The sequence below is a fragment of the Cygnus atratus genome, chromosome 13 (genome assembly GCF_013377495.2).
Source record: "Cygnus atratus isolate AKBS03 ecotype Queensland, Australia chromosome 13, CAtr_DNAZoo_HiC_assembly, whole genome shotgun sequence".
Taxonomy (NCBI): Eukaryota; Metazoa; Chordata; class Aves; order Anseriformes; family Anatidae; genus Cygnus; species Cygnus atratus.
This window is the reverse complement of record NC_066374.1, coordinates 4,822,423-4,837,978: the sequence shown is the minus strand read 5'-3', so window position 1 is coordinate 4,837,978 and position 15,556 is coordinate 4,822,423. Positions and strand designations below refer to the sequence as shown.

Sequence of the window (15,556 nt, the reverse complement as noted above, 5' to 3'; positions counted from 1 at the left end):
TTGAGATCAGGTTTCTCAGCTTGAGGCTTGATTAGATCCAGTGCCTGCCTAGCCAAAAAGTTCAGACATGTATCTGAAACTTCCTAAATGTGGGGAGATTAGAGGTCTATTTTTTATTCTAATTAGTGTCTCTCATATAATGTTTCTTCAAAAGCCCTTACTCCAAAGTACATGGTGGTTTTTTATAGACCAACACAGAAAAAAAATGAATGGCAGGGAAAAAAAGCTGATATGAAAAGACATTACTTGAAAAGATAGACATCATCCAGATTTCTGGTCTTTGTCTTCTGTTTCACTGCCTCCTGTTCAGTTCAGAAAGTGTGCAAAAAGAGCTCTGCAGTGCCACTGACAGCTCCTTGTCACAGCTCCCCATGTTCATCATGCATCCCTTGTACCTGCACAGGGATCCAAGTGCCTTTTCTAAAACATCTTTGTAACATTTGCGACCTTCCTGATATACATGAGGAGCTCCACCAGCATTTGATCTCATCATGACTGAAGCACTTGGTACATTTCAGCTGCCACAAATCCTATTTTCAGTTCTCAGAGCTAAAATTAAGCTATCAAAAATACCAAAGTCAACAGTCCCACTTCGCTGTGCCAATCCCTACCTCTCACCCTTCATGTTTTTATGAGGGGAGTTCTGCTGGGTTGTGGCAAGAAGGAGCTCTGCATCCAGCTCATGCTTTGAAGATCAATTCCAAGGGAGAGAACTCATATATTTCCATGACATTTCTTGAGCAAGGACTGTTGTCATTAGTAAAGAAATGAACACTGACATCGCCAAATGAACGACCTACTCACAGGCGAGTTACCAGTCATGGGGCAGCGAGATAAACCACCTCTGTGCTTTCCTTTGTCAGGGGAGTTGTACTTAGGAAGGGAGGAGCAAACCCAAACCCCACACTCCATGTTCAAACTGTTCTGCAGGTCACCAAGAAGCAGCACTGATTTCAAGGAGATCAAACCTCCTTGAGCTGCTGGATGATGCAAAGAGGGAGGTACTGGCCAGTGCATGACCAACGGTCACTTTCCAAAGTCACTCACCATCAAAACTACACACACACTTAAGTGACATGGTGGAAACCAACGACTAGATAAAAATACAATGCAAGCATAGCTATATCATTTACATATAAAGCACTTGTTACCCAGAAAAATTCAACGTACTTGAGCACTTCACCTCCTATTTAATTACAGACAATCCAGCATGGAATATGACAGCTCCCTACTAGGGTCCAAAGGGTGAACACTAAAAATGGATCCCCACTGATTTGAAGCAAAATACTGTTTGCCAGGGATGGGGTACTGGAAAAAGAGAAATTCTGGAGGCTTTTGCCATTTATTTAGATCCCTTGTTGAGAGTAGCCAGAAGATCCAACTCCCAGAAAGGGACACTTGGAATTTTTAGAACTCCACATACAGGGATTTTTTTTCCTCACTAGCTAAAAACATTAGAGAAATATTTTATCATCTTTTCCTGGGAATTTTAGAGCATTCCCAGTTCTTCTAACAGATGATGAAGGGAGAGAGCTCTGATACAGTAATGCAGGCTTAATGGGATGAACAGATAGCCTTACTGCAACACTCTTCAACTAGGGTTTTCTTTAATCACAGAACAGCTGCCACAACAGCCCTAGCTGTAAAACGAGAGAATGATAGCATGCGTTTAGGTGAAAGGGTAGGGGCCAGCTGGCCTGATACATTGGTACTAAACCAAGGCGGTCACGATGGTCAGACTCTTAGACACAGACCGTGGGTTTGGTTTCTGTGTCGGAGAGGCACTTGGTCACTGATGCACAGTATTTATTGGAGATGCTGTCACACTGTGCTACAAGCTCAGCCCAACATGTGCCAAAGAGCACTGGTGTCTAATTGGGTAGAGTGAGGACTTTTAAGTTTTTGCACAGAGACATGCCACTCCGGGCAATTTCTGGATGAGCAGTGTGGCTAGATCCACCAGGCAATAAGTAATTGATTTTTTCTCAGTAAAAAAATCCCTTAATGTTATATCAGGAATTAGAGAGGAAACACAGCATGAGGATACCAGGGTCGTTCAGGAAGTACATTGATGATCTTCATCAAGGAGGACACTTTCCATATTATACAGCATTGCAGAAGAGGTCACCTACACTATGGGTGTTTCCCTTCTCCAAAGCCATAAGGCGTTTGGCCATTGTTGAAGGCCTCCTCCAAATCCATGGAGATGGTATCAGCCGGGGCCAACAGCGTTCACTACCAGTGCAGCCCATTGGCGAGCAGTTAAACAGGCTTTTGAAAACTGATTTTAATTTCCTCATGGTACATCCTTGTTTAAAGTACTGTCAGAATACTTCAGAGTGCATTTTTGCAACAAAGATTATTCACAAACCTTTCATGTCAGCTACTTCCCATGTTTTAGGTGAAGCCATTTGTAGCCAAAATATAATTAAGTGTGTGGGGGGGGGCCAGGTCCCAAGCCACGGATAAGCCGGTTGAGGTAACTGTGCAGTGCGTACATCCTTTCTTATCAACAGTGTAATCCAAAGCAAAAGTGATTGATCGCCTGCTCTGTGTGGTGTAGTTTGGATTGCTTGGATTAGCTGAATGGTGTTTGAAATCATCAGAATATCAAGTCAAAGAATGCTTTTTGGAAAAATCTTGAAGGTTTTGGGATCTCACAAATGTTCTTTTATTATTCTGATGACCATCACTGTATTCATACAATGGAAAATCAGTGAATGAGACTCGGAAGCTTTACTAACTTAAACTACCTCAGATTCCTGTTTATTTCAGCTGTGCATATCTATCCAGTCTGATTTATTATGGCAAATCTTCAGAAGGTCCCACAGTTCCCCAGGGATGTGACAGGTTGCTTCCCGGTCAGGTTATTAGGCCTAATGCAACACCTGGCTGCTGTGGCATGTGCAGTATAAAATCGCTTGTGAAAGAAGTCGAGAGCACGGGGGAAGCACTAACTCAAGTGCCATGAAGGCCCGTGGAGCTGATTATTAACTTTATTTCTACAGATGGGGAACAGACAGGAAAAGGAGCTTTTAAAAGTTTAGACTGCAAACCAGTGAAATAGAGTTAGAAATGGGATATTCTGCTTCTTGGTCACTGGCTATAAATAACCCCTAGATGATGCTGTAATTTGAAAACAAGCAAGATATTGCTGGATGTCTTGTCACATGCTGCAATGGGCTTGGTATGGGTGGTTACTGACTGGGATCACAGCACTCAGTAAAGAGTCAGTTGTGCAGATCGGTGTTCTTCTCTCCGCAGACTACAGAAATCCGTTTGTGGAGATTCACCCGGAACATCCCCAGATCATCTACATTTTAGATGAGACGAAAACGGTTGTTGTCCCCTGCCGAGTTACTTCTCCAGATATCAAACCCAAGCTTACCCAGGTAAGTGACTTCCAGGGAAACTCAAACAATTCAGAAGTCTGGGCTGCCAACACAACGGGTAAAAATGCGAAATAAAATTTATGATGCTAGGTAAGCTTCAGAAATAAAATAGCAAAGGCACTAAAAATCTGGAAGCACTGTTCTGCTCTCACAGTGTGCTATCACTGAACTGTGCACGAGGCTGGGATTACGCTGAGCTTATCAAATGCTTTTCCCATCTCATGGCTTGATGCTCTGCCATAAATGGACAAGGACAGATGACAAAACACTATTTTTCTTCAAAATTCCTTCTATGACATCTGGCTACTAGCTGCCTCCATGAAGGCTTACTCTCACACATCTTATGCCTTGAACCTGCTCAGAACAGTTGCCCATTTCTGCTTGATTTCACAAATTTAAACCAAGTTTCAGCCTCAGAAATAAATGGCTCCTGCTTCCTTCGGCAGCTCTCACGTGTGACTGTCAAGGCTGCACTATGCTCTGTGCAGGCCAAGGCCGTTTTATAGAATACAAATGGAAATTTAGGGTCCGGGGCTTCCTCAGCCTCAGTCAAAGGGCTTTAGGATTGCTCTTTAGAGATGCTGTGAGAGATGTGCTTGGTGTGCTGAATGTGGTGTGATTACAGGGTAGGGAGATCCCGTGCTGGTAGAGGGGTCTTCAGGCCTTCACTCCTCCTAGGCGCTAGGTGTGTGCTCCTCCACAGGGACTCATGGTGGCCCGACACAGCGCGCTGCCTGCTGCCGACACCAATGGCAAGCTTCCAGCAGACGTGCACAGGGACAGCACAAGCCTTATTGCTTTAGCAGATCTCTATTTTTAAGTTTTGTCAGTGGGGATTAAAAGGCGGGGAATAAGGCTCCTCTCCATTTATCGCTTATTGCTTTAGCCTGGATAAGTGTTAACACCTTCTCCTTGGCTATAAAAATGAAACATCCCCATCTTATTTCAGCCTGCTTCAACCAAATTCATTACTGGAATACTCCTGCTGACTTCGGCAGAGTCGCGTGAGCTTAAATACGGCCTTGGAGCCTCGAGCAAGCAGCCCTCCAGATTTATCCCCTTATTTATAGGCAACCCTGCTTTCCTGTATGTGAGCTAAGCTCTCCCCTGGTTATTTCTTCAAACACAACCTCAAGTCCTTTACCTTGCTGCAAGCTGCTGGAGGAATGAAATCTTCACTGAAATCTCTCTTTTGAATTGCAAGGAAAATTGTCCCCAAATGATTTTACCCCTTCAAGGGCGAGCAGCTGGGTGGTGGGGAAGGAATGTAGATGCTGAGTGCTGCTCCCCGGTGGGATCCTTCCGAGGCTAGGAGCCGGAGGGACGTCGCTGCTCACGGGACCATGCTCTGGGAGGTGTGTGTTGGCTCCAGGAGCTGCTGCAGCCAGCCCCGGGCTCCGCAGAGGGAAGGTCGCCACTTGTTTTGCCCTGTCTGGGAATTTTCGTAGTGCCGTGTGGAGCCAAGGTGGCGGCTTCCCATACAGAGAGGAAGCAGGGTGGGAGAAGGGGTGGAGGTAAGGGTGGGGGAAGAGAGGTGAATAAGGCGATCAGACAAATTTAGAACATCCTCTTCTTCCAAATTTAATCTCCTATAGACAACGGACTTCAAAGGGAGGAAAGCCGCTGTGACTTCCTTCGAGCAACATTGACGTTTTTTGTTTGGTTGTTTAAATATATATTTCTGAATATTCTATGAAGATGTTTAATATGTGTGCAGTGTTGAAAAGCGCCTCAGAGTAGGGTTATTTTTTCTTTCCCCTTTCCCTCGCCATTAGGGAGCAGAGCTGCCAAACCATAAAATTCAGCTTTATCACATTTTATTGTTCTTGTAAAAAATGTACTTTTCCCATTGTAAATTATGTTCCTTATGTTACCATTATACTTTAAAATCATTGCACTCTCTGGCCTTTAAATATATATGGGGAAAGGTACTGCTTGCTAATATTAAACAGAACCCAGCTAACTCTACACATCATCTTTGCTATTAGGGAACATGTTAAGACACACAACTCCAACTTTTAATTTTGCTTAACATGATTTTAATTCTGGGCAAAAAAGCATTTTCAGTCCTGTCAGATCTGTTTAGTCACTGATCTGGTTCAATGCGCATTTGCTACTTACAGCTTTGACCTTCATGGGTGTTAAAACACAATTAAGCCTCAGGTCTCAGATCTCTTCCTGCAATTTCCCTGAATTTTCCTAATGGCTCTGCACAGAGATGCCACAGCTCGACTACTTCAGAAGTATTTACATGAAATCCATGTTTGCTATTACAATCAGAAGGGAACCCCTGTTCCAAAAGAAAGATGTGCCTGCTATACCAAAGCAACACCACCAGTCACTGCCCCATAGTCTTAATTCCTTGGTCTTTGTTCTGTGCTGAACATGTAACAATAAGTGACCTAAAGCAAGGCCAGCCTGACCAAAAGTGTATTCACATGAGAGGAATGAGCATCAGCTCTCAAAGCCCAGAGCTGCAATTTCTTCAGAACAGGAGTGTTATTTAAACGGAATCCTATTTAAAGCACACTACTAATACAAGACTACTGTTTGTTTGGAGGCAGAGAAATAAATTGTGTGTTGCACAACAAAAAGGGTAAGAGCAAAGTTAGTGCGTCACTGGGGAAATTCTCACTTGCAGTCCCTAGTACAGCTTTTCTCTTGGTTAACTCCAAAAGCTAAAACCTTGTAGCCCTAAAAAGCAAAACTTGCCTTGTCTTGGAGAAACCAGTATTTGCTGTGAAGCAGGGAGAAGCATTATGCAAGTAAAGTTCTTAGTTATCATGGGGCAACTCTAGGCACATTAAGGTTTCTCTAAACCCTTCATTTTTCAGCCCAAAGTGGTCGCAGCACTCCTGCAAGCAATCCTCAGTCCTAGAGAGCCTTCCTGTGTCCTGCTGACAAGACATACCAACAGCCTGTGCTTCCATACACCTGCCTGCAATAGGCTGAAATGGGTCAACTTCAGTGACCTGCTCTTTTACAGCCTCCTGAGTTATTTGTCTCTATTTACATTCACATAGTTCTTTTCTCCAGGATTTTCAAGAATGATTAGAAAGCAAAGTCAATTGCATTTTCTCTAGCAAATCAGCATTTCTCTTTGTGTTAACAATAAACTAATTATTCCCACCAACAAAAGCTAATTTGGTTGACACTAATGCTGTCCAAGGACATATATAGGGTTCAATAACAGTGGATGAGTTTTTGCTTTATTTTCCACATTTTCCTTTCATATCCTTGCTTCTTCCTCATAAGCGGAACCTAAATATACTATTTTTTTCAAGAATCGCAGAACACTACAAATATTTATGAATTTAGGACAACAAATGTCTATGTTACTAAGTCCCCTTACTGCGGCCATCCTGTGATTTACCATCCCAAGTCACCTAGGCTGCTTCAGTGCCTAGTGGAAATCAATAGCTCACCCTTGAAAGTGCCTCATCCCTTTCTGTGATATACAGAGAAGCTGATGACTAGCCACAGGACATAACTTAGAGGTGACAGCCATCAGGTAGCTAGTGACATGAATACTGCTGATTTTTAGAGGTCTAACTTAATACTTAAAGTACTGTGAGATTCCAGAAAGACACGTGGTACATACATGTAGCATGAGGAGAAGCCAATTTTGTTCTCAGCACTTCCAAAAAGATTACCCTGCAAACCTCCCATAAGATAGGCATAATTATTTCCAGTATAGAGACGAGGGAAATGGGACTTGCAACGGGTAGCACAGTATCTTGCCTAAGATCTGAGATGACTGGTGCTGCTGAATGAAGAGCCCCAGTTATGATGTCCAAGTTCGGGATTTCAAAGACAGCCATACCTCAGGGTGGACTTTTCTATTTGTATGTGTTGATGTTGCCTGAGATATGTGTGGAATGAGATCACCAACTACTCTGAAAGGTCAAACATCTACCCAGTCTACAAAGCAGAGCAGCTTTGGCTGGTCGCCCCTATCATCTGAGGAGAAACGGAATGTCTCACCAGCCTCCTATCTGCCTGCTCTCTTTCAGTATCCCAGTTCTGTAGAGATGAACTTCAAGAGGAGTGTGTGGGACCCAAGAAGAGGATTTGTCATCCCCTCTCATGCTTTTGTTTATTCTGGATTACTCACATGCACTGCAAATGTCAATGGAAGCGTGTTCACATCCTATTACCTAGCACAGAGGTTGGGTGAGTGACTACCGTGCCCAAGAAATGACCACAATATTGCTGTTTCGTAGCTGAGCCCCTGGGTATTACTTCTTGCTTAGCCTTAATGGTATTTGATCTATTTAACTGGTATGTGTCTGTAGCATGTCCAAACTGGAACACTTAGAGCCAACTGAATCTTCCCCTTCTTTTCCTGTTCAGCAGACCTTGGATTTGATCCAGTCCTGGTTTTGAAAAATTACCAAGTGTTGAGGTGGTACAGAACAGGAGCATTTTATTCAAACCCCACCAAGGCTTTGTTTGCTTGGATAGAGCAATATTTACATTAAAACAATTGCTGGTTTAGAATAAACCAAACAGTAGCTTTCTTTTTGCTTCTGGTCATTAAACACACAAGATCATGGCATAAAAATCTCATTAAAGTGCTGATTCACATCTTCACTTTTTTTTTTCTCTTGATGATTTACTATACCCTTCCCCTTGTATTTACAGTCGAGCTTCTGCTCATAATTAAAATCTAAATTTGAAGCAACTAAATGTTAAATTTTGGACTGCTGGAGATTAATAAGAATCCACTTCTAATTTATTTTTCCTTTCTTTTCAATGTATTTTCTTTCTCTCTTCATACATTGTATTTTTCACAGAGGAGAGTTTATTGTGACTTCATTCCCATTACATCCTGCTATACAATTGGCACTCAGCTTTAAACAACAATGGATTTGTATAGCAGTCAAATAAAAGTCCTGTAAATCTCTTCTTTTTTTTTCTTTTTTTTCATTGTTGGAGTAATTATTTATTACTAGAATCATGAATGCAGAGCTAAAAAACCCATTAGGTCATCCTTATCTAGACCCAAAGCACACAGGCAAGACCGTTCTCTAGAACATATTACTGTATAGTGCTTAGAAGTGTATCTGCTATTTTGCACGACAGATAAAGAGGCAAGGCCGTGATGCAGGCTTTTTCACATTTGATGTATTTAAAGCATCAATAAATATATAAGGCCAAGATTTGGCAATCCCATTCAAAAATGAAGGGTAGCTGGCCATCAGAGGGCAGGAGAAATGTTTTATAAAAATTAACCCTCTTTCCTGTATACAAATGTTGAGGTACTTTTGAATTTTTTTTCTGAATGAGGAATGAAGAGAACAGGCACAAGAACAGTGCCAGAATGGCTGTGGAGCAGGTCATTGAGAGTTGGAGCCAAACACGGAAAAAGGCATAAAAATAATTCATAAATTATTGTGTCCACATATGCCCACATAGTCTGATCAGCTTGTGTTCAGGCATTTATACAACTGACCTGGCTTCTCCATTGTGTGGGTGTCTCCAAAAATTTCCATAGAAATGAATGAAGAAGGTGAGGAATTTGGGAAACTGAAAGGAGCAGATGTTGGAGAGGCATTCAGGGAGCAGATTCCCTCTTAAATGTCATTGATGCGTAGGATGCTGTGTGTGGTTATACCTTTGCTCTTTTCATTTCAGAGGGCAGAGTACAGAACCTAGCTCTGAAAGCAACTCCCAAAAAACTGCTGGTTGGAGAAACTCTCTATTTGGAATGCAGAGCAGAAACCTTCATCAATGGGCGCATCGAACTCATATGGACGTGTCCGAACGGGCGAGTGAGTTGATGAAAATTCAGGATTTTGCTTTGATGCAGTCTCCTCCGCTCCAAGAGAAAGATTTGTTCATGAGGCTGAGCAAACTGACTGATTATTATTCTGAAATACAGTCAACCATTCATGTGCCTACAATTGATTATATTTATAGTTTGCATTAATCTAGAACTTATCTACCACCTTGAACCTGCAAATTAAACTGCAAATCTCAGGCTAAATATGTTTCTCATTGGAACAAAAAGCTGTCTCATTTCTTGTGGCCTCTTTCTGGCAAGTGGCAAGTCTCAAAGGCAGCCGTGAATGCTGCAAGTTGTCAGCATGCTCAGCCACCTTGGCATTTATCAAGTAGAGAAAAGTGAAACAAAAGCCAATTGTATCTCCTCAAATCTCACCAAAGAATTAAATTCAAATTCTCAGTGTAGGTTCTTGTGCTTTCCGTGGCATGCAATACGGAAATGCTGAATCTGAAGTAGAAGCATCTGAGAGACTGCATTCCCTTTGATGTGCTGAAACCTTTCAGTTCTCCCAAGGAAAATGGAGAGAAGAAGGGGTATTTTCCAGATCAGATTCATTTATCCAATATAATACTCATGGTTTCTTTTTATTTTAATTCAGCAAAATATACATTTCAAAGGAGCATCTAAGCCTCTTGGAAAAGTAAAATGTGACCCCTAAAATTTGATTATTTTTGGACTTATTTTGTTTACTTAAAGGAAGAATGTTGGGATGTGTTTTTTTTTTGTTGTTGTTGTTGTTGCTTTTTTTTCCTGTGAAGAAACTGCAGAAAATATAATATAGAATTTATAGAAGCTCAAGTAATACGATGTTACTGAATTTTGTTTCTTGAACCCCACCTGATGGAAAAGAGTTGGTTTTTTATGACCCCTCCTTAGATTTCTAACATGATAAAGGAAGAATTTCTTGGCCAAATCTCTAGGATCAAAATTCTATCAGAAGAATACAATGCTTTCTCAAATTTTTCAGGAATTTGCATTGGTATTTGGCTGTCATTTGTTAGGTATCCGTTATTCTTTCAGAAAGTAGGTTTTCTTTCTAAGACAAGAAAACTGTCTGTGACCAGGAAAAAAAGAGGCACAACAGTAACCCTACAGAAGCCAACGGCAGTTTGCAGTGAGATCCCTGGGATTTTGGTCCCTGAGTAGGGTTGATTTTTGCTGCATCCCGTTATTTACCTGCCTGCCCAGGTCTCAGTAGAGAAGTGCCACAGTTCCACTCTATTTCTCTTTCTTACTAGACTTGATAATGAAAGCTCACACAAGAGCTCTTCCTGCTGATTTGTCTTGTATAATATTTATTTCAGTGATGGGGAGATATGATAATTTTAATATGAATCACTGCTTTTCTTAAGTGGCAGACTTTGAAAGGATGAACAAAACAATCCCATTTGTGCTGCTTTTTGACCTCCTTTTTTCCAACTTCCAGCACCCTTATCCTAGAAGAAAAATAGACCAGAGTGGAACGGTGTATAAAGTTGGCAGCATTCTGACGATTGAAAATGTCACCATGCAAGATGGAGGCATGTATACATGCAAAACATTCAATGTAACGAGGCTGGAGGCCAATGTCACAGTCACAGTGTATGGTAAGTTCTGCAGCTAAACCAGAACACCCTAGAACCAAGATTGTTCAGCTTAAAGGATAATGCCATGTTATTAAATCTGCTGATAGGCGAATGGCGTTAGGAAGAATGACAACTAGTTAAAACAACCATCAATAATGTATAATCTGGAATCATTCTAGTAAAGAGTCAGTATCCAGCACCATGTTTTAAAAAAAACATCAGAGAGTTCCAGACTGAGATATCTGAGGACACGGCTTAACTGGGAGCTGAACTACTTTGAAAAGGCTGGCACCAAGCGTGGTTGCGGATGCCCTGGAAAACCTGGCCTGCTGGCATTTGCAGGGAGAAGATACCCCAGGCATTTTTACACACTGCTCCAGGGCTATGGCAGATGCCAATTCTCTGCTTTAAATATAAACTCTTTCATTTGGAGATAGAATTCACTGGCTGTGGCAGAACTTTGCTGGGAACTTGCTCTAACAGGTTGTCATTCCATTTGGCTGTCTGCAGCTTCTGCAGATCTGTAATTGCAAAAAATCCAGGGTAGACACAGCGCTATTCGAAGATGTGAGCACTACACTGTGGTAGATAGATCTGCCATTATTTGTCTTTCTGTTTTTTTTTTTTCAAGACAAACCCTTCATTACGGTTTCACATAAGAAAGGGCCTTACTACGAGATCACATCAGGACACAAGTCACTGAAACTAGCTGCAAAGGTGGACGCCTTTCCTCGCCCAACTGTTACCTGGTGAGTACTACGATCCTGAGCAAAATCAGAAGAACATGACCTTCTTTTGGTCTCCTGTCTGGAACAGATTTTCACTGTTCCTTATTTAACAAATAAAAGACAGGAGATTTGGGAGTGCTCACAGCTGTGGTCTCACAGTTCAGCCAAAATATGACTCCTTTTGGTAGTGCTTTCTGAAGCTGGGCAAGCCATATCTCTTTCCCATGCTCTTTTTCATAGACTCATGGAATCATTCAGGTTGGAAAAGACCTCTAAGATCATCTAGTCCAACCTTTAGCCTAGTACTAAAGTCTGTCATTAAACCATGCTACTAAGTTCTACATCTACACGTACCTTGAAGACCTCCAGGGACGGTGACTCAACCACTTCCCTGTGCAGCCTATTCCAATGCTGCACAACCCCTTCAGTAAAGAAATTCCTCCTAATATCCAACCTAAACCTCCCCTGGTGCAACCTGAGGCCATTTCTCCTTGTCTTATCAGTTTTCCCCCTCTGTCATACAAAAAAAGGGTTCTTACAGGAAAAATATGGGGGGGGGGGGGGTGTCATTTACACTGGACACAGAATTGTTTGGAAGATTCCAGTAGAAAGCTACTGGGGAAAGGCTGCTAGTTTATCAGCATTAGTGGTAGTCTGCCAAGAGGCAGTGCGTACTAGAAAGCTGCAGAGCACATTATCAACATGAGAAATTGTTTCTCTATATCTCTTGAATAATTTACTCCAACTGGGTACCACCAGCAATATCAGATCCTTTCAGACAGCGCAATGAATCCTCCTGAGCACCACGAAGGCTCCACCTGGAGTGTGTTGGATCAGGTTAATAGCAAGGGCAATGTGTCAGCAAGTCCAGCAGACATTCATTCCTCTTGTTGCCCTTAAATCGCTTGTCCTCAACCCTGCCACTTGTTCTGTGCTGTGTTTTACAAGCCCACCTTGTACACCTCTAACAGTATGACAGCTGCTGTGGCTTTGCGTGTCCTGGCAGGGAAGGCAGCCCAGGTGAGTTAGCACCTTCAGGGTGTGCTTCTCCCTGGCCAGCCTAGTGCTGCTTCGGTGGCCTGGCACTCAGTAAAAGCTACTGGTCAGGGATGGGTTTGCTCTATTTTCTAGCAGTGAAACATGAAATTCTCTGAAATTCAGTGAAATCAGTGAACTCAGCATGCCAGGAGATATTTTTAATTGCTGCTGGTTTTTAGGAGATGGAAACCTTCCTGGGAGTTGAAGCGAGGACCATCCCCCTTTCCTGTGCCAAGGCTTTGTTCTCAGGGCTCAGCGTGGAGCAGTTTGGTGGCTGCCTGGGACCACCAGAGCTGCCTTCCCTGTGTGCTACAGCTGTTGATGTTGGAGGTCTCTCAGTGCAGTTGTTTAAACGACTGCAAAGGAGGTTTCCAGCATGCTAAGACAGTAGGACACGTGCCCCAGCTTCTCCTTCCCCCAAACCTAAAGCTCTGTGTGTGGCAAAGTCTGGCCTACCTCGTATTTATAACCCAAACGAGCACGTCAGGTTAGCAGTGAAGAGGAGAAGGCCATGTAGGCTCAACTATCCCACTTGTAGTTAGAGAAGGTTCAGGACCGTAAATTCTTCACTGACCTTCTTAACGACTGTAAACTCTCCAGGACACAGACATTAGCTTTTTCAGAAACAGTAAAGGATCTTATGTACATGTCCAAAACCAAATGTGATTAATTCCCATCTTGTTTTAAAACTGATGACACAGATTTTGGCTAGCCCATGATTTACTGCACTGAGTGTTGCACATGTAGCTGCTGTTTGCAGTCCATCATAATCTGGGGGAAGCTAGATGTGCATTTCTGATTATAGCTGAGCATGCAAAAGCACTGATAATTCAGGTTCATTAAAATTTCTTTCTCCTGTTTGTTGGATGAAGCCCACAGCACTGCAGATGCTATTCAGTTTTAGTGAGGAAGGATAAAGCAATAGCTGTGCCATTCAAGCAGTGCTTCCAGGCCTGTGTTTCCCTTGCTGTTGCTGAAAGATGACTCTTTATCCACTCTAATTTGGGTACCAGTTAAGTTTTTTGAGGGCTTAACGGGCATGTGCACACAGGATGAGCTTTGATGAGACTTCCAAAATAGGTACAAAGACGGCAAACTGATCAAGGATAACCATACTTGCTATGAGCCCGACCCACTGAAATACAGGCTGGGCATAAGAGACGTGAGACCAAAGCATGCCGGGAACTACACCATCGTCTTGAGCAATGCAAAATATGGCCTGTATAAGAACCTCACCATGCAGCTGGTTGTGACAGGTAAGGCCTTGATGCTTATCATAACTTCTGTTGAGTTCTTTCTCTTTTTTCGTGCAATCCTATTTTACCAGTCAGCAGGAACAAGTGACAAGTCCCCATGTTTAGCTGATAAGAGCTCATACAATGTGGCACATAGATTACCATCTTACTTAGGAACCACTGAAGATCCATCTCATGTCACCCCATGCTAAATAGAAGCAACAGAACAGAGAGCTGATATGAGGAGTTAGTCTAAAACCAGGTCATCTAAAGCCACTTTCCACTGAGCTATTGCACCTCAGAAAGAGACTGCAGCATCTTTTTGTTGGGACAGTGCCTCTGCAGAGGGAAACAGAGGTGGCTTGAAAGTGAACAAACTTGTAACAGGAGTTTGGGAGGATATCTAACAGTGAGGTCTTGGAGCTGGGGGCACAGTTTCCCAAGAGAAGTGGTGGAAGTTCTATCCCTTGAGATTAAAAACTAGCTTGGGCAGAGCACTGGAGAACATCCTGTTGGGATAGGAAAAGTCCCAAATGCGCTGGCGGAAGGAACTAGATAAGCTACCCTGTCTTTCATGTCTCTCCATCATCCTGCTACAGAAATACTTTCAAAGTCTGTATTTTATGTGTTGTTATTTATCTGCTGGGAGCATTCGAGAGACAGGTTCATTTTCAGGGGGATCCAGAGAGAACTGACGTAAACTGTGTGCATTGAAGCTGTTTTACTGGATAGAGAGGGAAATTAGATACTGGAATCACATTTATTAATCTCCCTCGCTGGGATAATGGAAGACAGAGCCACATTGTCTCTTTGCACATCCACTGCCTCTTTTCATCCACTGAATTTGGGAACAGAGACTGAATCACAAGGCCAAGCAGGAGTTCAGCAGAAGTCAGCTCTGCTTGCTTTTGTGTTTCCCGAGTTTGCTCAGCCAGTGAGATAGATAAAGTGACTGATGTAGGTTTGTGTTTTTTTTCTATGGCGGATTATTTTCTCTTTCTCTTCTTTATACCTAAAAATATTCTCAATTGTCCTGTTTTGAATTACTTATGTACTGTTGCATTATGTAGCTCCCAATATTTGTGTTTTTCTCATTTCACCTTTCACAAAGGAATAATGCCTGACAAATGGAGAACTTGTTACTTAGGCACACTTGGCCTACTGAAAATGCTAAGTAAGATACGGTACCTTGCACCACCTTAAACATCACTTTAAGGTGTGAATCGGGACTGGAGAGAGCTATGAACATGTTTATGGTCAGCTACTGCAGCTCAGCTGATGAGCAGGAATGTGTTAAACTGTGGTGATTTGTTCACTGGGGGTTGTTTATCCATACAATGGTTTTGCTGTCTTGTTAGAGAACGGAAACGTTCAAAGGAAGAGAAAATTAAGAACGATAATAAATTATCCTGTCAAGGTAAATATTAGTGTTTGCATGCAAAAGAGAATGTTAGTTTGGAGAGTAGCCTTTCCAGAAATAGGCATATAAAAACAAACAGACCTTGTTTGTGTGAGCAAGATGCTATTTCAGGATTAAACCATCCCATGCTATTAACTACAGTAGAAGCCTTTCATCTTTCTTGTATGTACAAGCATGTGCTATTCCATCTCTCACACACAGTGCATGCCTAGCATGGTGCTCATTGTTAGCCTTTATTTCAGAGCAGCCCAACAAAGACTTCAATCAGGAGTAATTACTTTGTTGCAAAACACCCTTTCTCAAGAGTAGGCCAAGTCCAGCAGCTGCAGGAATGTTGCTGCCTGGAGAAGGCACTCACTGCATGGGGAAGCACAGGAAGAATGAACAGCA

The 15,556-nt window shown here is 42.4% G+C and overlaps 1 protein-coding gene across 1 annotated transcript in view; it reads left to right on the top strand.

Annotated features, from left to right (window-relative positions):
• LOC118245452 (vascular endothelial growth factor receptor kdr-like) overlaps positions 1-15,556 on the top strand; it is a 131,002-nt gene that overhangs the window by 49,859 nt on the left and 65,587 nt on the right. The window contains exons 4-9 of the mRNA XM_035541645.2: positions 3,265-3,392; positions 7,406-7,565; positions 9,030-9,166; positions 10,607-10,766; positions 11,377-11,494; positions 13,592-13,767. Of these exons, the coding sequence (XP_035397538.2) occupies positions 3,265-3,392; positions 7,406-7,565; positions 9,030-9,166; positions 10,607-10,766; positions 11,377-11,494; positions 13,592-13,767 (879 nt within the window). The remainder of the gene's footprint in view (positions 1-3,264; positions 3,393-7,405; positions 7,566-9,029; positions 9,167-10,606; positions 10,767-11,376; positions 11,495-13,591; positions 13,768-15,556) is intronic.